Source organism: Onychostoma macrolepis, chromosome 13 (genome assembly GCF_012432095.1).
Source record: "Onychostoma macrolepis isolate SWU-2019 chromosome 13, ASM1243209v1, whole genome shotgun sequence".
NCBI lineage: Eukaryota > Metazoa > Chordata > Actinopteri > Cypriniformes > Cyprinidae > Onychostoma > Onychostoma macrolepis.
In genome coordinates, this window is record NC_081167.1 from 9,659,802 (window position 1) to 9,685,209 (window position 25,408).

The following is a 25,408-nucleotide window of genomic DNA, read 5'->3' on the forward strand; positions in this document are numbered from 1 at the left end:
TGTCCATAATTGTCCTAAAGGCTCACTCTGAACAGTGTGTAGTAGTGTTGGGAAGAGCACATCCCTCTGTGTTGGATTATTATAGTTTTTAATCATGCTGTTGAAAAATATGTTATTATCAGACCAAGAAGGAATCTGTTTGCAATATCTGTGCTGATTTTGGGGAATTCTGTGGATTTAACCATTGTAAAGTGTATTAAGTGAAAGTACTGCATCCTTATTGGTGACTGAACACATAATCAAATTAGCCAAAGTATTAAATAAAATTGCAGGAGAGGCAAGGGATGTGTAGAAATTTGTGACTGATAGGCATTTCTAGTTCTGTGGAAATCTGTGCACCGATTCCATGCGGGTCTGGTCATTACTATGCTCTCAATTAATTTAACTCAACATCTGGCATGATCAACAGCAGAGCAATGGTGTGTAATAAAGATTTATTTCAAAACAAAACACTGAGCATATTAGAACATATTTTATCCCACAATGAACAGTTTTCTTGTTCTCAGATTATTCATAAGTAAACATTTGCACCAATAGAAATAACAAATGATTCATTTTTCTTCCAGATTGTAGTTCCAACTGGGCAGACATAGTTATATATTATTATTATTATTATTATTAATGTTACATGATTACACATCATCATTGAATTTTCTTTAAGGCAGAAGGATCCATATAAGAAATGTATTTAAAAAAAATGATTGTATTGAAAATCTTTATGAGATAGAGGTGTAACAAATTACATCATACCACATCATCTCGGTAAATATTCTTGCCCTCAGCACCTCGTCGTTTCAGTGAGGCTTGTTAAACTTGTGCAGAAGGTGTTATTGAATAAATCAGCTAGCCTTTTGCCAGGAGAAAGTACCACACAGGGCACTACTAGAGGTGCTTTAGGGGTTTTTGAATAAAGTACACAAAGCCCAAGCTACATAATGCATTACCATTGAAAACTACTACACAAGGCAGAATTTAGAGCATGACTTGACTAAGGTTTGTGTGTATGTCTGTTTGAAGGGTGTATAACTTTACAGAGTGTGACCGATGTGCAACAATAAACACACAGTTGCACAAGACCAAGTGAAACGTGGTTAGGCTTGAAATAGTGGCCTTAAATTTGTATTTAATTATTTATTTATTTTTATGTCAAATGTTAAAAGATAGTAGACAGTTTTAACATGTTTCAATTATATTGGGATATTTACGTAAAAATTACGTAAAAACTGTATAAACTACTGTAAACGCAAACAATGTTTTTCTGCTTTTCAATTCTGGAAATGCTGTACTGGAGATGGTCTTCAATATTGTTGCTTCATTGACAACTGTCTTTAATATCACAGTCTCAAACATAATCTTTGTTTGGAGATGCTCAAATATGAATATTCAGTTTCAGTTAACGTTCATTTTGTCAGCTGTGCTTTTTTCTCAGTCTTAGTCCTGTGTCAAATGTCCTTTTTAGTTTTATTTATAGTTGTTGTTGAATTTTAGTCTAGTTTTAGTCAATTACATCTTAGTCACATTTTAGGTATTGTTGCATAATTGTTAAACTGATAATGACAGTTAGTTTGTTCAAAATTATAATCATGTTTACCTATCATGACTGTTGATTATTATTGATTAATTGTTACAGAATTATTGCACTTTCACCTAAGCATACACATGGTTTATTTTACATTAATGTAATTTCCTGATTTATTATATTGTCAGAAATATAAACACAATGTAAATACGCAAAAGCTTCTTTCAAAAGCTGAAACAGTGACATTGCTAATATTAATTCAAAAAATTCCAAGTTATATTAGTGTGTTTTTATTAAAACAACAACAAAAAATCTTTGTATTGTGGTACAGAAGTGCATTTATCAAGCGACCTCAATTGCAAAGAGTATAGACAAGATCTATGTTTGGATTTTTTTCAGTTTAGATCTACAGTTAGTCACTGAGAAGGTTTGATGGCAGATTTTTTTTGGCAGAAATTTTTTAAAACTCAGTTTGTCTCAACAATATTGAATGTTGATTTAGTCACTGTTAACGTTTAATTATTCACTGTTGTTTTGTCTTCGTCTTGTCGTAGTCATAAAATAAATATTTTTTTTGACAATTTGAAATATTTTTAATGAAATTAACAGTAGTTTCAGTCAATATTCTAATATCATGACTCAAAATACTCTGCTTAATGCAGGCACAAACCAGCTGTTTATTCATAGAGATCAGAATATTGTCTTAATCTGGTTATGACAGAATATGACCAAATTCTGATTAATATCAGAATATTCTTACATGTATATTCTATATTCATGTATATTCAGAATATTCTTGCACTGAATTGTTCAGAAGCTTTACAGTGTAAAATACCAATACCAAAAAAAGAGAGAAAAAAAAACAGTACAATCAACAGTAACATTGCTCTTGTTTATCGGTATCCAATTGCTCTTATTTATCAGCTGATGCTGAAATGCTTTTCAGTATGCCAGATGGTCGACTCTGACTGTCATTGCATATCTGATGTCTTCACAATTCACACAACAGGAGACGGGATTATTCTCTGCACATTTAAGACAAAGTCTTAGTCTTTCTCTGTTGTATATTCTTTTGTTTAGAGCTACAGAGAGAGCTAGTCTATTGAACTTCCCCATTGAGAAGGACAACCCCTGTACAGAATCCTGCAGCCCTTTGAAAACTTTGTGACCTGAATCTTTTCCCCGCATTATGTTTGTCACTGTAAAAACTATACGCTTGCATTTTTCTCCAGTCGATGGATGTCAAAACAGGGCCAATGTATTATGCATATAGCATTACTGATTTAAAGTGTTTACTTGTCAGCTTGAGGAAATGCAAAAGTGTCAAGTCATGTGAATTCATACTCTTGTCACTCCTGCTTGTATTTCATGGCATTTCACATAAAAGGTTTTCAGGATCCACTTCACCAGTTTTATGGTAACAAAATGAACAGCATATAAAATTTATACCTGCTAGTTGATGGAAGGCAGCAAATGCTAAATATGCCTGAGCTGACCCTTAAAAGCGGAGGATCTGTATTTCACTGTTTTGGACTGGCGTGACAGTCCGCTCGTATCCTGCCACCACAAATTCTACTATATGTTTAGTACTTTTAGCATTATACCAAGAAAATCTTATTTGCATGGCCTGACTGTTATGCTACTGGTTTGGTCACCATTGCAAACCTTGAATCGGTTTTGGCACCATAAGCAGAGTAAAATGATTGATGACAGTCTCGTTCCTCTTTCTCTTCCAGGTTTCACACCTCCAGGGATGGATAGGTCATCTCCAGATAACAGTCCAGTGCACGGCTTAGTTCGGCAGGCATCCATCACCACGGGATCAAACATCCCGATCATAACTGAACTCGGTGAGATGCGACTGCACTCATACTGCTTACATGTCAAAGTCAAGTGTGATTAGAATCTAAACTCCCGTATCAAGCCACGCTGATGTGTTTCCTTATGAAATGTGTGTCTGTGATGTGTGTAATGGCGCACCTGAATATTTCACCGACTTGGTCAATGTTGCGCCCTCATCAGTTGTGCCTTTAATGCACTGGAAAAGACCTAGAATTGTAGGTAGAGAAAAAAAAGCATGTAGTAGCAAAATGGATCCATTTATAAATAACAATGAGGGTGGCACTATTCCCATGGTGGGGGGGACTCATGAAAGTTTTAGATCTCCGAGGGCACTAAAGCACCAGAGACCGGTCGCTCCAACTCTCCACTGACCCAATTACAGCGAGTTACACTAGAAAGGCTGCGAAAGAGAAAGGGCCTCACAGACGCTTAAAACTTCACGCAAAACACACTCCTCACATGCACACATACACGTGTACTTCTGTCCTCTTAACACGAGATCCAGAAGTCCTCCTCTCTGGGGGGTTGCAAATTCCTACATCTTGGACGCATGGGGCCTGATTTACTAAAGGTTTCTGGCATATTGGTAGAGGTGAAACAAATTTTCAAAAAGAAAAAGAAGAAAGAGTAACTCAGAATAATCAGTATAATCTTAAATGAAAGCTCTCCATATCATCTGTCATTAAAGACATTGACTAATACTTGACATTGACTAATTTGAAAGCGAGTCTTTGACTTTGAGTTGAGAGGATATTTTCAGCCTCTTGGCAATGTCCTTCTGTAATTCAAGAAGTAAGAGCTGGATATTCAAGCTAATAATACTCTCAAGAATTTTAGACATTATAATAGTGTAGTTAACATGAGTTGCATTGTTTATAGTGATGTGAATTGGTCGTTTCTTAAATTATGATTTCCTGTGAATATTCATTGCTGACAGGAAGCTAAATCTAAAATATTGCTATGAGAATATAAAAAAACAAAAAACAAAAAAAACATTCACATGCCAACCCTGAATAAGTAAATTTATAAATTTATTATAAGTGACTGAACAATATTTTGCATAGTTACCTAGGAATTTTAGTTAAAATAAATTGTTCTTTTGGAACGATCGATACTTTAAAAAAATGCAAAACTGTTTTCAGCATTGATTTATAATAAAAAATATTTCTCGAGCACCAAATTAGTATATTAAAATATTTTCTGAAGGATCATGTGACACTGAAAACTCATGTAATGGCTGCTGAAAATTCAGATCTGCATCATTAGAAAAAATGACATTTTAAAATATATTCAAATAGAAAACTTGTTTTGATGAACATAAGAGACTGCATTAAAACATTAAAAAATCTTACTGACCCCAAACTTTTGAACTGTAGTGTATATATTTATATTTTATACATATAAAAATTGTGGTAATTTCTAAGAAAATATTGTGTAAAATGTACATAGTTTTGTCATCATTAATTTTTTTTTTTATATATATATAAATACACGGGCCATCAGCCATTTAAAAAAAAATGGCTTTTCTCCAGTCGTTTTCTTTTCTTTTTTCATCCATTTCTTTCTCATATTCTTGTCACACAGCATACTGTCATCTGTTCTGTGGATCAAACTATACTAAGTTTTTGCTGTAATAACTCAACTAGAAGTTCTTTGCGCAGATTCAAAATGTTTAGCCTAAAGGTAGCGTAAAATGCAACCCAATGTAATTCACTGCTACTTTTTGAAACAACAACTTTATCAGCAGATTCTCCACACATGCAAATCATTGACCGTCAACGGAGCGCTTGGTAAATCAGGCCTGCAGTTTTAGTGTTGGAATATGTGTGATTACACCAGAAACTTGTTGAAAAACATGTTGAGAGCGATTCGTTTTCTCTTCTAAATGGTTCATAGTAATCTTTCCCCTATTTGCAGTGCAGTAGATACCTAAGCCTGCACGACATCCCCGTTATCATGAACAAACACGGCCGAACTGTTCCATGGAGTTCTCACAGAAGCGCTTCATCCTGACACTGTACCTTTAGATTTCTAATCCCACTCTTGACATGATACTCTCGTTTATGCTTTCTCTTTCTCTGGCTTTGAACTTGTTTCAATAACTGTCTCCCCTCAACACTGTTTTATCATCATTAGCTAAGCCTGGCAAACTACTGCCTTTGGTTTCATTCAGTCAGGAAAAAAACAGTGGAACCAACATACAAATGATAACAGAACTGGGTAAGCTGCGCCTTTGTCCTCCGCTACTCTGATGCACTGCCTCCTTCATCGGCTTGTCTTGATTTCTCTCGCTGCAGCTGAGGCCTGCTCCCATGGCATCACTTTGAACACATTTTTATCCTTAGTTCTGGTTGAAATTGACTGTCTTGTTTTTGGCCTTTTTTTAAGGATTTTTTTTCTTTCTTTCTCAGAGCATCACTAGGCCTTTGATCATGCGAGTCTGTCCTTGTGGCTGTTTCCATAGCATCTCCCTGCAGTTCAGTTTTCTGGCCCGGGCTCCTTTTCATCAGCGGCCTGTCTGAAAGACTGACATTTCTCTTCCTTAGCTCACAGGAAGTCTGGGAAGAAATCAAATTAGAAAAAAAAAACAAAAAAAAAAAAACAGATCAAACCTTGCTTTAAGCTGTTTATTTTTATTTATTTATTTTGGTGCTGGCCCTAATCTCTGAAGCATAGATTTTGAAAGGGGGTGAAACAAAGATTGTGTGAGGCTGTGTTCAAACCGAGCGGGATTTCAGGGCATTGTCTCTATACATTGGCCGCTGAGACCATACACAATAGCCTCAAAGCAATCTGACTGCTGCTGCTGTCCAACCAAAGACACCAATGTTTAAAAACGGGTTCTTTTATATAAGTGGACCTAAATTTTTAAATTTTTCTGATACAAGAGTGCTCTGTAGCTTGACTTTTTTTTCTTTTCTTTTGACAATTGCAAATCACTTCAAGTAATAGTTTACCCAAAAATAAAAATTCTGTCATCATTCATAGATCTTTGTGTTGTTCCAGATATGTGGAACTATCTTTCTTTGGTGCAACACAAAAAGAGAAATTTCAAAGAATTATACTAGTCACTCTTCTCCATGCAATTACGATGAATGGGGATTGAGGCTTTCAAGTTTAAAAAAAGGATCCAAAAGCTTAATAAAAGTAGGTCATAATACTTGTATACTACATCCCACATCTTTTGAAGTCATACAATAGCTGTATGAGAAACAAACAAAGAAAAATGTAAGTCTTTATTTATTGATTATCTACCCCTTTAGTGATCTGTTAACCGCTGTGACTGAATTATCGAGTCAGTAATCAGGATCAGTCCAATTTATAAACAAACTATCCAAATCAGTTTTGTGAAGTGAATCATTGAAAACATCTGGCTCCAAAGAATGATCCATTTACACATCAGACATCACAACTTCTCTCAGAAACAGAAATTTCATTGTTATGTAAACTATCCCTTTGTTAGATCCACCATTTTTGGGTACTGCACAATGTAAACTATCCCTTCTAAGTTTTTCAGATTCAAGTTAGATCCACCATTTTTGGTTACTGCATTGTGCAGATATCACTATTTCAACCTGTATTAATCCCCAGAATGCATGCTCACTGAAGTGCATGCAGTTTTTTTTTTTTTTTTGGCTCATTGTTTATTTGACTTCATTAACCCGTTTATTGCTGGTTGGTGAGACACTCCACTTCACCTTTTGAAGCACATTGATTGACTCTTCTGCACAGTTGTTTTGCCTGGTTGTAAACCGTCTGTTTCTGTGCTGCAGTGAATGACTCCAACGTTCAGTTTTTGGACCAAGATGACGATGACGACCCAGATACGGAGCTGTATCTGACCCAGCCGTTTGCCTGCGGTACCGCGTTTGCCATCAGCGTATTGGACTCCCTGATGAGTGCGGTGAGTTAGTGGCTAAACAGCTGCCACGCTGACACCCATTTACTGATTTGAATTCCTTTAAACAGATTAGCATACATAAATCCGTTAAAGAAATTATCCCTGCAGAATAAGTCGATTCAGATCCTTTCATTGTGTGAAGGATCCTTCATATTATCTACTAGGCTTCAGATGATCTTTCCGTTCGTATTCAAAAGCAGCCAGTGATTTGGTGAACAAAGCAACCTGTCAAAAGGTGCACAGTCATTTTTCTCCCATCATGGCATGTCATATAGAATTACATGAAGGCATGTCTCACTGCTAATCCTCTGAAATAATGTATAGGAAAGAGACATCCTCCGGCTGTGCAGTGCTTTAGATGTAGGGCTCAGGCGTTACCAGTAGGCAGAGGTTGGTAAATGAAATGCCACATTGATCAGACAGCACTGTCAGCAGCAGTGACATCAAAAGGAAAGTTGTTGCCAAGACTCCTCATATAATGTGTCATGAAATGAACTTTCAAGAGTCTTATTAGATCTTTTAACAAGGTAAGTGCTCAAGTTTTCTTTAATGGCATGCCTTGACACGCAAAGGTGGGCTGCTATGGGGTCCAAGAGCTCTAATCTCCTAACAATGTCATCTTGGGTAGATTAGGAAAGATACCTTTTTTCCCTTTTTCCCTGTTCTCTCTTCTTCTTTTCTTCACCCTCACCACCTACGACCGCTGCTATCCCCTTATCCATATGATGGCTTAATTCCAGTACCTTTCACTTTGAGTGAAGCTAGAACAAAGCAGCCTTCAAGTGCATTTCACTGTGGACAAAGGTGAAGCCTGCTAATAGACAGCTCTCATCCATCATTCGGCTGAATGCTGCTGTCAGGGGCCCGGAGAGGTGTCACTCTAGCGCGAGCTCGCGGCGACACAGCCCTCTGGTGCTCACACGAACGACCTTGTGATCTTAGTGGAATCTTTTATTTTTATACGTTAATCATTTGACAACTTTGTCATCAGTGACACTGAAGAACATTTGATGGACAAGATACAGCGAGGTCCACAAGTCAGAAACCACTTTAAAAGTCAAGGATTGAAACTTGGAATTAAGATAAAGTTTTAGGATTTAAAATACACTACTGTTAGAAAGTTTGGGGTCAGCAACTTTTTTTTTTTTTTTAAAGAAAATTAATATTTTTATTCTGCGTAGGCATGTTAAATTGATCAAATGTTACAGTAAATACATTTATAATGTTACAAAAGATTCCCATTTCAAAAATAAATGCTGTTCTTTCTATTCAATAAAGAGTCCTGGGTCAAAAAAAAAAATTATCAAAGTTTCCAGCACAAATGTTTTCAACATTGATAATAAAAAATGATGATCCCGCACCCTATCAGTCCATGCTAAATATAGAAATTTATTACAAAAAAAGCGACGTTTCGGGCCACTGACCTTCATCAACCTAGAATGTTTCTTGTGCAGCAAATCAGCTTTTTAGAATGATTTCTAAAACATCATGTGACACTGAAAACTTGATGCTAAAAATACAGCTTTGTCATCACAGGAATAAATTGCATTTCAAAATATATTAAAATAGAAAACTATTATCTAAAAATCTTACTGACCCATACCTTAAATAGTAGTGTATAAATGTTATGAGGTAAAGTGAATAAGAAATATTTGTAGGTCACTATTTAAATTTGACCATGTTAACAAATGCAGGATAGCATGGCTCATCATGTTTTCCTTAAACATATAGACATATTATAATTAAAGCAAACACATTCAACTATTCATCTAAACTGTTAAAAAATGCAAAAACGTTCACTAGTGGTCTCAGACTTTTGGACCCCACTGTACAAGATAAATGTCCCCGACTTGTTGTGTTATGAGATCTATTCTTCATTGTATGTAATCTACAATTAGCTACAATAATGATAATTAAAATGTCCTCGTGTGCAAAACGCTCCCCTGTTAAGCGTGGCTGGTGTTACCAAAATGAATGTGCGTGGGGAGGAGACGACGACAACAACAACAACAGCTGGCGTAATTGCATTCCCGTGTCTTTTCCCTTCCCAGGGAGTGAAATGAGAAGAGACAGATCAGGGTCTAGATAACAGTGCTCGGGACAGCTCCAAAATCCTGACTGTCTTGAGTTGTGACTCTAATGGCACTCACGTCCGGATCCTCTCCTTTATCTTGGCAGACATACTTCAATGATAATATCCTCACCCTGATCCGGACGCTGGTCACGGGAGGCGCCACTCCGGAGCTGGAGGCCCTGCTGGCTGAGGAGAACGCACTGAGAGGTGGCTACAGCACGCCGCAGACGCTGGCTAACAGGGACAGGTGTCGGGTCGCCCAGCTGGCCCTCTACGATGGGCCCTTCGCAGACTTGGGGGTAAGTGGATGGTTAAGAGGAGCTGACACGTTTTGGCACTTTCCCCAACAGGGCTCGTTCCCTGTCCGATGCCTCCCCTGCCCGCTAATGCAAAGTGAACGAGCTGAACACGCAAAGTCTGTGGGTAAAAAAATAACACTGCCTTAAATCTTTCATGGTATTTCTGTATCCAGTGCTGAGTAGATTACGTTACAGATTACAAATTACATGAAGTAAATTTTGTAGTTAGTAACATCATCTGGATTACACACATCAGGTAATGCAGTCTGACTACTGTTTGATTACTTTTAGATTACTTTTGACCCAACTTATTTATCACATAGACCTGAATGTGATTATTGTGTACTATACTGATAAAAAAAAAAAATAATGTTATCGGTATAATTCCCCAAACTGGGGTTTGTGAAAAAAATAAAAAAGGGTGTTCATAAAAAGCTAAAAATGAATGAAATCATAAAAATGTCAAAAGCTTTGGAATCCCGACATTACATTGGCCATGTAATTTCATGATTTCATGTTATTAAAGTATTCCAGGTTTGAAATATTTTTGTCCAGACTTCTAATATCATTAAATATTGTACGTCAATATGATGTGAACTGTATATGATTAAGTCAAAGTATTTCACAGCTATGCATCTGCAGTATTTAGTAACTTCCATAAATAAGAGAGAGGTTCATTTAGGGGAAAAAAAAGACCTGGGGTAAACAATAAATTATGCATAATTTACTGTCATTGTGTTAATAAAATGTAATCCATAAAGTACCTGTAATCTGATTTTAAAATGTAATCTAATCTAATTAAAAGTGCTTAATTTTTGCAATCTGATTACGCAAGCCAGATTACATGTACTCAGTTACTATCCAGCACTGTTTAAGTAATGCCACATGCTTCGTTATAAAGTGTAGACATTACACTAGGATACAGATGCAATGGATGAGGCACACAACACCTGCCCTTGCACTTAAGTTGGCTCTGTCATGCCTAAATAAGCATAAGCTGATTTGAATGTTATGAATGAACAATTAAAGCACTGTTGTGTGTTCTTTTTCAGGATGGTGGTTGCTACGGAGACTTATTTTGTAAAGCATTAAAAACGTACAACATGCTGTGCTTTGGAATCTATAGATTGCGAGATGCACATTTAAGTACAACAAGCCAGTGCACAAAAAGGTGAGCTGTCCATTTTACCTCTTCATTTCTTTATCAGAAGGGTTTTAGCTCTTTATGTCACTAGGCCTATAATCCAGCTTCACTACTGGGAAATAACAATAAAACCCACATTATTATGAGCCCAGTTCCAACACTGAGGTGAGGTGTGAGGTCCCTACCTAGGCAACATACTATAGAAGCGTACCTGATAAAAATGTTCACAAATTTTTGCTTGCTTTTAAGATAAAATATTATTCAAAAATACGATTTAAAAAGGTATGTTTTTTTTCAAGGAAATTAATACTTATATTGAAATTTATCAAAAGTGATAGTAAAGACATTTATCATGTTTATTTAAAATAAATGTTGTTTTCATCAACTTTCTTTTCATCAAAGAATCCTGAAAAAAGGACCAGTTTCCACTAAAATATTTTTCAACATTGATAATATATAATTAATTAATATAACATTGATGATATAAATGCCTTTTTTTTTTTTTTTGAGCATCACATTAGAATAATTTCTGAAGGGCCATGTGGCACTTAAAGGGCACCTATTATGCAAAATCCACTCAGTGAATATTTTTATCCAGAATGTTGGTTAGAACGAGGGGAAACTTTTTTTAAATATGATTTAATCAGTAGTAAAGTTATTTTCTATTTTTATCTTTTTCATTGTTATCAAGTGCACTATGTATTTTGTGCTTATTAGAATTCAGTTGTAAGCTTATCCGCATGCTAACATTTGACTCTTGGAATCAAACCCTTGTGTGTTTCATGAGAGGATCAGGATTATGTGGCACATTTGAATGATCATTAACAGTGTTAGGAGAAACTTTCAGATCAGTCATGATCTTTCTCCTGTCCAAGCTTGTGTGGTTAAACTATAAGTGGTGCAGGAATTTTACAATTTACTCTTAAACCTGTGCAAAATGAAATCTTAAAAACGAACAAGTTAAATGCTTTATTTCCTCTTAGATGAGATCCTTGAACATGCATGTCATTTTTCCATGTGTGCAGATATGTCATCACAAACCCGCCTTATGAGTTTGAGCTGGTGCCCACGGACCTGATCTTCTGTCTGATGCAGTTTGACCACAACGCGGGCCAGTCCCGAGCGAGCCTGTCCCACTCCTCCCATTCCTCTCATTCATCCAGCAAGAAGAGCTCGTCTGTTCACTCCATCCCCGCCACGAACCGGCAGAACCGCAGCAGCAAAGCACGGGAAGCCCGTGACAAACAGAAGTAAGTTGGCCTTCATTTCTCTATTTAACCCAGCAGAGAGTGAGTGAGTGAGTGAGTGAGTGAGTGAGTGTTTGTTCACTTCTGTGGTTTTAGCTCACTTTGTACAGAAAGGATGCTGTGTGTGTGTGTGTGTGTGTGTGTGTTTGTACTCAGCGTTCCATGTTCTGTTTGTGAGTTTGCTTCATTGTTATGTGCATGTGGCCCTTGCCTTGACCACACACACAACTCTATGACCATTTGATCATTGCCTCATCGCCAGTACGCCGTAACCAGGACCATGTCTGCATATCGCTGCTGCATTTGTACAAACACAATCAACCTGTGAACTAGATTTGTTAAAGCAAGGTTACTAAATTTAGGAATTTTAAGTATATGAATGATTAATTATACTATGAAATTTGCAGGTCCCATGCAGACCTCTAGAAATGTTTAGTTAATATTTATTAAGCTTAATAATGTTCCAGAAATGGAGGCAAAATCTTTCGTATCAACATTTGTTGTATAGGTAACACAGTCATTTTTGGTCTTTAATCCACATATAAGAGTGAGGAAAAAGCATTAATTCATTTCTTGCCTTACTGTTTGTCCAATCATTATGTCATGTCTGTGTGTGTGAGAACTGCAAATTGCATCATCATGTTTTTAGTCTGTGTTAGTGGCTTATTTTTAATTATGCTCTCGTGATTTTTATTTTTATTTTTTTAATGTTCCAGGTAGGGTTTAGAGACATTATCATAGCATAAATGGTTTCACACCATCCCTACATGCCTTGCAGGTGCAGAAACCCCTATGGTGTGAATAGAAATTTTGGATCATGTAAGTGTGGATCTTTTAAAAGTTCCAGCTTTGAAACCTTTATTACCTAAATATACCGTTTTCATGAAGCTGTTGATTTTGAGACTTATCTCTCACCAGAATGATGCGCTAGCTGCAAGGTATTATGGGATGTTGTAAAACCCTGCATTGATTTCAGTGCCTGTTACAATGCGTGCCTAAAAGTTAATTCAACAAGTTTAGAGTTTGTAAGATATCCCCCCCTTAGAGGATAGGCTAGAGTAGTTAACGTGATCTATTTTTCCAGATCCAGTCCTTTTCAAGAGTTTTACAATACTATTTGTTTAATTGGATAAAATTGTCAGATCCATCATAATATTTAATATTAAATGAGCTAAATAGTTTGTAGTCTTGAATTTGCATTAGTAACATTTTTACTACTTAGTTTCATAAGAATCATTTCCCATTAGTGTAAAATAAAGATGGTTATGATTTTTAATTCACAATATATAACCAGACTAAAAATGTAGAGATATGATATGATGTCAGTTCTGTTTGAGACCTGTTACTTGCCTTAAACGCTGTAAAACTTACATAGACCACTTTTTTTTCTAAAGTGCAACAAGGATGAATAGAATGGGCCCAGGTATGCAAGTTAATGATTCTGCATGATACAGCACCTGTTGTGGGATCTTTTAATCATAACTTTGTCCTTTGTGGAGCACTGTTATGAGAGGGGATTTTGATTTTAATTTCCAAGGAAATCATGCCTACTTTTCACCTTTGCTTTCTAACTGAAAGCAAATGGCTGCTGCTACTGCCTAACTCTTGTCATGCTCAGGACCATCCCAGCATTGCATGCGGTTGACTATCATCCTCTCTCTACCTCCGTCCATCTGATAGGTTCCAGTGATCTCTCTTTCAGTAGTCCCCCTTGACTTGAGTTCCTCTTGTTCATTTACCTCTCATTAGGTTTGTTTTCTTTCTTTCTCTAAGACAAACTGCATTGTGTGAGAGGTCAGTGTGTCTGCACATTGTTCCTACATGTAGATTATCAAAATATATTTGTTTCACTTAACATCATTCAATTCAAATAAGGTATTTGGAATAGAATAAAATATAATTTAATGATTTGTTTCCATGTCGTTCAGTCAAATTCTATAAAATTATCTGAAATGTAATAAAATTACATATTTACTATGTTGTTGTAATTATTAACCATTATGATGTTTGACATTTAAACAAAAATAATTGCATCGCACAAACATGCATTTCATACAATATTTATTCAAATAGAAAGTCAACTAATTTAGCCACTTGTGTCAGTCTCCAGATTGGTTGATTAACCAGCCTATGCGATATACATTGTTGGCTTTTCTCATATTCACCACTTTGCATTGTGCCTAAAAACATCTTTTAATTTAAGTAAAATGACTGTATTTTACAACCTCTCGTGGCTTACAGCTGCATTAATGCAAAAACGTAGATTCGGTCCGTTAAAAGTTCCCCACTCAAACCAGGCAAAAGTGGTTTCACGTTCCGCTCTCAGCCCAAATTCACCTCAAATATCCGTGTGAGAGAGGGGAGCTATGATGAGAGTCCCTGTGCTGCTGAAATTGGCTCTTTTAACCCTTGCGGAGCCAGAGGATGTCTCGGGGCGATGTAAGTGCCAGCATCAGTAGTAAACTCAGGGGAACAGAGCGAGGTGGCTGACTCCTTGCACCACCTCAGGCACAGCTCCACTTACATCAAACGACTGTGCCGTGACACTCTCCCCCCGCGGCTCGTCGCAACCTGACACTCCAAGGTGTGCAGCACATTTCAAGTTGGAGGAATAGTTGGAAATGTTGGAGTGCTGGAAAATGACACCGCCTAGGAGAAAGCGAATGTGATGGGGAAGGATGCCGGCCTTACGCCTGGCTTAAGTGCTCATAGGACACATTTCTGAATTAAATGCCTGATTTCAGAGACCTGATCATGTGATAACGTGCTCAAATACACAGCATGATACAGTCATTCCTATTTGGCTACAATACGGCTGTAAATGCTTTTACATACCGTACATTTTGCTGTCTCATAAAATCAGTAATAGGTCCAACAATGTGTTTCACCCTGTGTCTTTCTGAATGTGAATTCAAGTTCATGTACTGTATAGAGAGAGAAAGAGAGCGTGGGATTCTTTTTTTTTTTTTTCTTTTTTTTTTATGTAGAGATGCATGACCCTGCTTTAAAGATCTGATATTAACGCTGTGTTTCTCGTCTTCTGCTTCTCTCCCACCCGGCTGTCTCACAGAAAAGAGATGGTTTACAGATGAAGCAGAAAACGCATACCCAAGGAACATTCAAATCAAGCCCATGAGCACTCACATGGCCAACCAAGTCAATCAGTACAAATCCACTAGCAGTCTGATTCCACCTATCCGAGAAGTCGAAGATGAATGCTGAACGAATCCCTGGCCTTTACCATTACGGAGGGACTTGGGTCATCCTGCTGTAAAAGACGAGCGCTAATCGCAAAACCATGACTGTAATGGCGACACATTGTTCTTCCCTTGTTCGACTCGAGGGTTTGAAGCGATTGAGAACTGGAAGGGACTTCCTGTGTGTATACCTTTAATGTTACTTCCATACTTTTATATATGTATACATAGTGATGTACATAATGACAATCAAGTAAGGATTGTACAGCCCCTAGCACTTTTTGAAATTATGTTAACAGGCAAAGAAAAGAAAAAAATAAAGTACTTCCTGTGATTCATTGCAATATTTCACCTCTGCCGTGACCTGACTCCATGCAGAGGGCGCTATAATGGAGGATGAGGGTCACCGTCGTTCACTTCATCCAAACACTACCCAAAGATCAGCCCCGCCGATTGAGTTGCGTATCCGTTGTCTGTTTCGTTTTGCACTACCACGTAATAACTCGAGCTCTGCTCGCAGAAGAGTCAAAGCTTTCCCTCGGTTCTCCTCTGAGTTTGGGGCTGGCGTCACAGGCTGAGGCTGTTAACTGAATGGTTTTGTTCAGGGAAGCGAGTGCTTGCGTGACTATTCGTGCATGGTGTGTGCCGAAGGCTGCCTGAAGTAACCTGAACGTGTGGCTCAGGAAAGGATGCCCATTTCCATCCCTACAGACCGTTTAGGCACGTATACACATGGAAATGTTTGCTTTACCTAATGCAAATGGCCGTCCCCAACGTAGCTCTTTGGAATTGGCAATACATTGAGGATATGCACTACTTCTGTTGATGTCTTTCCATCATCCATGACTGCTGGTGTGGGAAACTGTCTGTGATCAAGGCTTATAACATGTTTGTTTGCGTCTGCGGCTCTGCTATTAATACGACTGAATGGAACACTACTGTAACCTGCTGATAATTCAACAATGATTGAGCTTCAACGCTGAGAAAATGAATCAAATATACAATTGAAAATGCCACATATTGCGAAAAGTGGGCATCGATGGTTCCTCCTTTGGGTGTAGTCACTGCCTGGCACAGGGTTGGCACAGGGGCGGAAAAGTGCTTGGATGTTCCCTGTGACCAACCGTGATGCCTTAAACTCTAAGCTCAATCATAATGTTAAATTATCAGCCAAAGATGTAACTTGTGGATGATTCATGCTGTGGTCTGAATGGATTTGAACGTCACTCACTTCTATCAAGGCTACACGACTATGTTGTACCTTTAAGTAGAACGTATATTGATACAAATGCTTCTCAGACCTTTGAACTTTGCTTCAAGTGCTCTGTCAGATTTATACATAAGTACATACTTATTTTTTATCCATGAGCGTAATCATTTTGTACTTATTTTTATACATATCAGAGAACTTTATTTCTAAATGTATCTTAAAGATATCTTAATAGCTACAGTGCAGAGCAGTTCAGTTTGTTCAGTTTTACCCCTGACAACACATCACGCAACATCAACCCGGGACACGTCAAAGATCTGTGAACCCGAGTCAAAAAGGTACAATTTCAGCTTGCCATCTGGAGTGCTCTTTGATACTCACACGGGCTGCTTTGAAGGACCTCGAGCTCTACTACTAAAACTGCATATGCGCTTTCATTTTCATAAGCTAACAGAGATGAAAACCAATATTGAATGACTGATGACACTTTTCTGTAATTCCAGGTAAAGCGATGTTGATCCTCAGACAGACATGAACTCAGAGATGCACATGAGGAGGGGCTCTGCTCTTTCTGTAATGAGTTAGAGCGATGTTTGACCTAAATTAGGTCTCGGTTAAAAAATTTAAAAAGCGTGCAGAAGTACGTGCAAACATCATTTGATCAGATCAGAAGCGAGCTAATAGATTGTAGATGCAAGAAAAGAGACATTAGTATTCATCCATCCATTGAGAAAAAGAATAGAGAATCTGTTGTATAAATTCTGCCCGTTCTAGTCCACGTTTCTAAAATAAAAGGATCTTCGCTTTATTGTTTGTCTACTGGACAATTAGGCTTTGTCCTGAAGTGATTTTCTGAATTGTGATTACATTGGTGTTACACTTTGTAGCAAGTAGATTTCTTAATAAATGAAGAAAAAAATACAAATGTGAGTAAACTGTATGTAAAATTGGATTGTCTACATACTTGCTAGCCTAAAAAAAAAAAAAAAAAGATTTTGAGCTAAAAAGCAAGCCATTGGAGTTAAATGTCCAATTTGTTTATTGTTTCTTCTATGTAAGGTCCTTTTCCTGTAATGAACAACATTACAAAGAAAGGCCGATGGTGCGGTCAAGACAGCAGGTTTGATTTGATGAGAAGAGTGTAGATGCACGTTGAAGGAAGCAGAAAGCAAACTAGCTCTTTATTTTTGAGGATTATTAACCATCAGGTTTTTACATTCCATTTTGTCATCAGCATTTCAATGTTACAATCACGTATAGTTTAGAAATGTCAAAATCGGTTGTTTGTTTACAGACCTTTTCTTTCTTTTTCGAAATGTACTCAGGTAGCAATCCTGATGACAAAACTACAAAGAAAAGCTGGCTTACATTTTTTTGTTGTTACCTTTCGTAGCCCTAATGACAGTATGAGGTGATACTGATATTTTCTTCTCCACTGCAACAAATGTGCAATGTTTTAATATCATGCAATTTATTTGTACATCTTGTGAAGATACTACAGTGTACACATCACAGTTTCTACAGTGCCATGAAATGTATCCATCTACTAGCATCAGTCAGTCATTGGTCAGTTATACTGGATGAATATCATGGCATCTAATACTGGCATGGAGAACATCCAAGCCATCCTTGCCTCCATGCCAGGACAGTGCCAGGCAGTGCAGGAAGACCAAAGGAGGAGCCCTGTAAGACCCACTAGAGCGAAAAGTGGCATTCAAACAGGCATACGATATGTGCCTATGCAAGCTGCTGAAATCCTAGCACCTTGGTTCTAGATACTGAAAAAGTCAGTCAAAAAAATAAAATAAAAGGGAACGGCAATGACTGAAAGATGCTGAGTAGAACTATGCTGTTTAGTTGGATCACCTGTCAATGTATTCAAGAGTGTTTTAATTAAAGTAACATATAAAGCAACCTTACTGATGTGCTATGTAATACACAACTGTCATATTTTGGCTATTTTATTCTACTGTAAAGGACAGATTTAAGTTTTAGAAACTGTACAAAGAAAATACACTATCGGAATAAATACTTGGAGGGAATTAAGTCTTAACATGCTGAACTTGCATATGGATTACTGTTTTGTTGCTGTCTTTTCTTCCACTTCAATAAATAATCAAAACATCCATCCATACATGTAATTATTGGCATATTCATTACAGGAAAATGGGGTTTCTCATAGCAGAATGACTACCAGACGTGAAGAAATTGATGGTGCTGAGCTGATCTACCTGACTCTGTCAAATATAACCTGCTGATAAAACATACTGTCTTGTACAAAAAGTTTGTACATAAATTGTACATGGTTTCTTTTTGTATTTTCTCAAATTAAAATGGATGTATTTGTGTTCTACGGGTGACTGGTATATTGCGTCATTACTTGATTTACACTGGACATTTGAACCAAAACAGTAAATGAAAAACATTTTTGACAAATGGACATTTTTACAGTCCAAAAAAGTGTGACGTGTACGACGTAGGCAACACCTTTTCCGCTAAAGAGGCGCATTCAATGACAATTAACCCCTCTCACATTTGAATTATTGCACAAATCATCTACTTTAGAATGTGTAGACTTCAATAGCAAGTCATTTTATATCTACAAAGACACTTTTAGAGTTACAAAACACACTTGTGCCCCTCAACCTATGATTACAATGCTCCTGAGATGTTTCAGTCTCTAAAAACGATGCCTGTGATTAAACTTTGCTCTATAGAAAGATATTAGTCTGGTCTTACGTGGCTTGTTCTTTTCAAAACTAAAGATCTGAGCTCGACCTACCGAGCCAAAATAAAAAGAGGAGGAAGTAGAACAGATGTTGGCTGCGCTCCTGATTTGTAGGCTGATAAGGGTGGCACCCTGTAGGTTTAAATTTATGGCTTGTTAGTAAGGACTGGCCCCTTTGTGAGATGTTTTCAAAATGATTGATTTACAATAAAGTGGCTCCCTGTGTGTGCACGCAGGCTGAACTGATTCAGATCGATTCCAGTGAAATTGATTGATCAGCCATTTAACTTGGCAGTATGTTTACTGAACGAAACCATGCAAGACCTATTCTCCCAGTCTCTAGCAATAAAACAGAAACAAGCCACACATCACAACAAAAACAACCACGTCTACATTTCTTCTACTGCTTCAGATTCTGTTTTTGTAAAAAAATATTTATAAATGGCAGTAAAATAATCAATCAATTTCAGTGTCTTTAACTACAAAAATATTTTTGATTTTCTGGAAAACAAAATGTTGAAGAAAAAAATTCACTCAGAAATAGCTAGTCAATTTCACAAACAATAAAAAAGTAACATTGAATTAAATGTGAATTTTGATTTTTGAAGTAGACTAAAGTACTATTTTCTGCAATGTTTTGTATGTGTATGTATATATATACACACACACTTTTGTAACTCATATATACACCAAAGATTATTGGAATATGTTTTACAAGAAAATAGTTCGTCAGTACTTTTTTTTTAATTGTGAAATTTACTACCCATTTCTGAGTGAATTTTTTTCTAAGATGTCCAAATAAATTAATATAATAATAGTACTTCAGTTAGTCTGTTGAAGACTTTTTTTTTTTTTTAAAGTGTACAATGTACTTACTGTGTTCCTGTTGCATTCAATAAAAAAGTGGGTCAATAATATGTGACCTGGGTTTTTGTTTACTAGAATACTGCTTTTACAACTACTTTTTTTTAGCATTAAATACCAGCGGTAAGAACCAACAATTTATAATACACAAGCTTACTCCCGTCCATTTGACCTCTCTCCATCTCCCTTGCCTGCTCCCAAGCCCTCATCTCTTTGCCGAGACAAAGCACTCTTGTTTTCAGCCCACAAATCATCCCGCCATGGACACTTCATGCTGTCCTTTGGATAATTGTGGATGAAAACAGCCCCCTACATTCTCACCTTGGGATGTAGTGGCCCCATCATGCTGCTTATTAACGATTTTACACGGTGAGTCACGGCTCCAGGCCTGTCAGTACTCCAGTAATATTTACTGTCTGACACATGGGCTGTGGGGGGAAAAGATTGGGAAGGAGGCGGAGGGGGGGGCGGACGGGCTGATTACACCCATCCACCTGACAGCGTCCTCATTCCTGAATCCTTCCGCAAATATACTCCTACGAACATCCCGGGTGCCCCCATAAGGCTGCTTATTATGAATTAAAGCATAACGTTATTGAAATGCAGAGAGGTGGCCAGAGGTTTGTTTCATCAGGGCCAGAGCTACGACAATCAAAGTCGACGAGGTCGGGCGTAGGTGGGCATTTTCCCACATGAATACGTTCAAGCACATTCGAGTGGCCATTATGGGCCATTTAGCAAATCAATAGGCGCTAAAATCAAAAACAATTTTCTGGGTGGATTGTCAGCAGAGTAAATGAAAGTGAGAAATTTCTAATATCGAACACTTAATCAATTTGTTGCACACTTGATGGGGTTTGTTTTTAACATGACAATTCTTCAAAACTATTATTCAAGTCAAAGTCACCCTTCGGATCCGTCCGCCGGCACCTCTATGGGAGTCATTTTCGTGTCTCGGACAGACAGCAGTCAGAGGAGGAGGAGCTGTCACCGTGGCAACAGACCCCCATCCCGGGCGACCCCCCTCGAGTCACATTCGACATCATCTTTAGGAGCCCTCCAAGGCCCCGGCTTGGCCGTGATAATAGTTTCCATGACGATGCGGCATGCTCAGTGCATCAGTGCCAGCTCAGATAAACAGTGATCCTTTACAAAAACAAGAAGGTCATTACGGCAGCTTGTCAAATCAATGCTGAGAGTGTCCCGGCTGATTAAGCCATCCTCTCTCAGCTCTGACACCGTGTCAATAGTGCCGCGCCGTCTGAGCACGGCCAGATGATTGGAGTGAAATGCCCATCAGTCAGAGAGCTGAGCCGGACTAATGATTCCCTGTGCTGCCTATTAGAGCTACATGACAACTCAATCCTGCACTAGAGAGACAGAGAGAGAGGCGAGAGAGAGAGAAGAGCGAAAGGAAAACAGTGACCTTGTTGCATTATTTGAAGCTGAATTAAATTGGCAGCAGCAGTTAATCTTTACCTGAGGCGATTAACAGAATTTAAGAGGAACAACAAAAGCACGGCACATTTGCCATTTTGGCTTTCTCTTACTGACATTTTGATTTCCTTCTCCATCCATTCTTCTGGAAGATGATGATTTATCATTAAGGGAACAGGAGAGAGGGGAGGATCATCTACATCATAAATCGCGAGCATAAAATATGCTCTCGGTTCGCGCTTTTAATTTGTTTTAGCGCATCGCTCCACGGCCCTGTGGTGAGATTTGTGTAAGCCTCATCCAATTGACTTATCCATTTTGTCAGCTGGGATTCCTCCCCCTGCGCCCCGCTGGTGACTGCAACGCTGAGCCGGTGGAGTCGACTGGTGACGGGCAAATGTGTGCGATCAGATAGCTGAAATCGCACGGCATTAAGCGCTCTCGCTTGGGAGCTGCCTAATTGCTTAGTGTTAATAGAGCACACTTAAACTCACTAATCTTGATTTACTTTTTATCAGACAAGAAGACTAAGATTGAGCATGCACACAAAAGTCAATGGTCTCCTGCAATATCGAAAAAATAAGTTTCGAAGAACAATTATTTCACCCCAAATGGTCAATTATGCCAGTTTGTTTTTGAATATGGATAGTTGGCATGAAGCATAACAACAACTTACCAAAACTATTTAATCTAAAGCGATTTTAAACTGCATTTTGGTCAGTATTGTTAAAAGTATAAATTTGACCTCATATTAAATTACTAACTTGTCGAAAAAAATCCAAATTAATGTAATCACACCACAGGGCCATTTAAAATGAACTAGAACAAAACAGGATTATAAATAGTATAAACTGATTTATTTTATCTTTTTTTTTTTTGTAATGTAACCAGTTACAGCACTTCCCTCATATATTTATATACATTTTAAAATGTGCAAATAATATAATCAGCGTTTATACAAATAAACAGCTATTTTTTGACATGTGATCATTTTGTTTAATTAGTTTAATGGATTAGTGTGTAAAAAATGTATAAATGTGACAATTAAAAATGTGAAGAATAAAAAAAAAAAAGAGAAGAAAATCAAATGTGTTGATATTTTCATATTTCTGCATTCATTCAGTATGAGATGAAAATGGCATTAATTGGGCATTAAACCTGCCAATGGAACTAAAGCAACATGCTATGCTATGGTCATGGTTAAACGTCCACATGCTTGAGAGTTTTCACATGAAATTACTCTCAAAACAAATTAATGATGATGATATAAATAAAGGCAAGCCTTTATTTATACATGCCTGGTCTCTCATTTGTTAATATTACACGATTTATCTCAGCGTGAAGACTGGGAGGAAAATCATGACTAATTTAACATGACATCAAAAATCGCCTCTCCTCTCAACAAACATTTGTTGGCAATGGTCAATCAAGCTCTTTCTCCACATGCATTAGTCTGCCTGTCTACATGTGAAACAGCAGAGAGAAAACAAATCCACAGGGAGTAATGTAATTGTCTTGTAGAGCAAGCTTTCCTCCAATCTGAAGAGAAAATGTGTAAGGCGTCCAATTCTCTCCCTAACAGTGCCATGTCATTAATAATATGTTATTGAGAAAACAAACGCACACACAGTTCAGCATGGAAAGAAATCCATTACCTTGACTTCTCTCTGCAGCTTCACCCTGTAACATGTGATATTTATAACAATATTAATTGTCACTGGATGCATGAAGATAAATGAGGAGGAAATATCATGTCATAAGTAGTTTAACACGAGTAAAGAAAAATAAATGAAAGTTTGTATTGAAAACATCAAAATTACTCTACTGTAAAATTACCAAAAGTGAAGGCAGTTCACCTTTAGTGTTGACAGAGGGGATGATTTTATCTGAACGATGTCCGTATGTCTTTAAATCTGAAAACAGTATTGCGATATTAGCTGCTGTCTGTGCCATCAGCCCAGATTCGTGAAGCATCCTTTTTTTCTTCTAATATTTTTCTAATTTCCAATTTAATTTCATAATCCCAACAGCTGCTTAAGAATTATATTTTTCTTCAGAATGTTATCAAGCCAAGAAAGAAAAAAGAAAACAAGGATAATTCAGGATATTATAAAAGGACATTTTGAGAATGTCTCAGTTGTTGTTGTTTAATTATTTATTATTATTTGTCCATACAATGGAAGTCAATGGTCAATTCAAAAACTGAATTACACCGTAATCTTATACGGAAAGAAGTCGCTAGTTTAGAGGAATCAATGTACAAATTACTTTAGGTTATCTCTGCACATTACGCTATTTAACTTAACTATATTAAATACTTATTTTCACATAAGGAAAAAAACACTCCATCTTAAAAGGTCAACCTTTTTTATTTTAATTTATATAAAATGACTCTTTCAGACTCGATTTCATTAACATCTTTGATTACATTACATGAAATTTTTTTTTTTTTTTAAATCAAAGACTGTGAAAATCTGGTGAATAGGGCAAATCTTACACGCTCACTGGTTTTGTGTTATCTTCCCTCCTAGACCTGCTATGAAAATGTAAGAAAATGCCAATATTTCCACCACCGTCTTATGGACGCTTTGATTTTCAAGTCAAGCATATAAAATAACAGCTTAAGGCCTAAGTATAGTGAGGCTTCAACAAAGTGTAACCCAGAATGCCTGAAGAAGAAGACAAAAGGTCGAAGTACAATATAGATTTGGTCCATCATTCAAAGAAAAAGAAAAAAAAGAAAAAAATTCAAACTTTTAGCTATTAACCAATGAAAGCAACTGAAACAGATCTCACCATGGCAGCTATTTTGCATACGGACTTACTAACAGCTTCATTTAAGATGTGAATAGCTTAGAGAGATCATTTGCTGTACCCGAGCAAGGCCTTTAGCTTTGAAGCATTGCAAATAATGTCCGACGGCACATAGTATACAGTGCAGTTTCAGCTCACCTTCAAGCTGTAAAGCTGATTTACAGCCACATGTTATTATTTAGCATTATTCATCTTGCTGTCGGTTGCACATTGGAGGTTAATAGAAATGCCAGCATGTTCACTGATTTACTTAGTAAAATTTTCATCCCAAGGTTGGGCCTGAGTGATTGGACACTGACTGAGGAAGTAGGGGGTTCATGCATTATGTAGAGGTGGCTGATGTGACCTTGAGCCATCACGGCCCGGGCTATATATTACAGCTGCGGCCATCCTTCCCACACCAAAGAGCCATCCGACGTATTTAACAGGGTTTTACACAACATTACTGACGCTTTGCATGAGTTGAGCTCCTTTTATTTGGTCATCCATTTCAAGAGTGGTTTAACAACAATGGATGGGAAGCCATTTACAACAGCCTCACCGCCATTTGATTCACCTCAGACAGACAATTAATAATCACAAAGCCACTGATACAGTGAGGAGGAAGCCGTAACCATTTATTATGTGTTCACTAGGACAGTAATAGTGTAGATGGACTTCCATGAATTCCAATGTTAATCAGGCATATATCCGTCATTGAACGTGACCAAATAGAGACAAATATTAAATAACCTGAGCGATTGCGATGGCATGATAGATGTAAATATTGAAATAGCATTGCCTTGTAGGTCATGTTTGCTTAAGTAGTTTTTGCAGTAATTTATGTATTCTGGGAAACGTTTGCTTTGACTTTCGAGATCAGGTAGACCAGCATTTTCCCACAGTAGGAGGTGGTGTTGGATCAATACGCTGCATGTTAGTAAGGCTTTGGCAACCTTTAACATAACAAGCCAAATTGATTTATCTAATGCCCTCCATATTTTGAAATTACATTAGCGTGTAATCTTGTCTAGGACCCGACCATGACATTTAAAACCCCCCCACCCCACACACACACGATCCTAATGGTGTGTTCATTATTTAATAAAAAAAAAAGAACGAGTATTTTTTCTACACTTGAAAGTTCGGGTCA

General features: G+C 37.4%; 1 protein-coding gene across 13 annotated transcripts in view; it reads left to right on the forward strand.

Moving 5' to 3' along the window:
• Window positions 1–18,786, forward strand: part of kcnma1a (potassium large conductance calcium-activated channel, subfamily M, alpha member 1a) — a 255,781-nt gene extending 236,995 nt beyond the window's left edge. For 5 of the 13 annotated variants that reach the window (XM_058796801.1, XM_058796802.1, XM_058796807.1 and 2 more), the window contains 8 exons: window positions 3,256–3,369; window positions 5,498–5,581; window positions 7,135–7,265; window positions 9,441–9,635; window positions 10,688–10,806; window positions 11,805–12,029; window positions 13,421–13,449; window positions 15,097–18,786. In XM_058796801.1, coding sequence (XP_058652784.1) covers window positions 3,256–3,369; window positions 5,498–5,581; window positions 7,135–7,265; window positions 9,441–9,635; window positions 10,688–10,806; window positions 11,805–12,029; window positions 13,421–13,449; window positions 15,097–15,248 — 1,049 coding nt within the window. In that variant the 3' untranslated portion in view covers window positions 15,249–18,786. The remainder of the gene's footprint in view (window positions 1–3,255; window positions 3,370–5,497; window positions 5,582–7,134; window positions 7,266–9,440; window positions 9,636–10,687; window positions 10,807–11,804; window positions 12,030–13,420; window positions 13,450–15,096) is intronic. The other 8 variants (XM_058796803.1, XM_058796804.1, XM_058796811.1 and 5 more) reach the window with 3 other exon arrangements.
• Window positions 18,787–25,408: the final 6,622 nt, after the last annotated feature.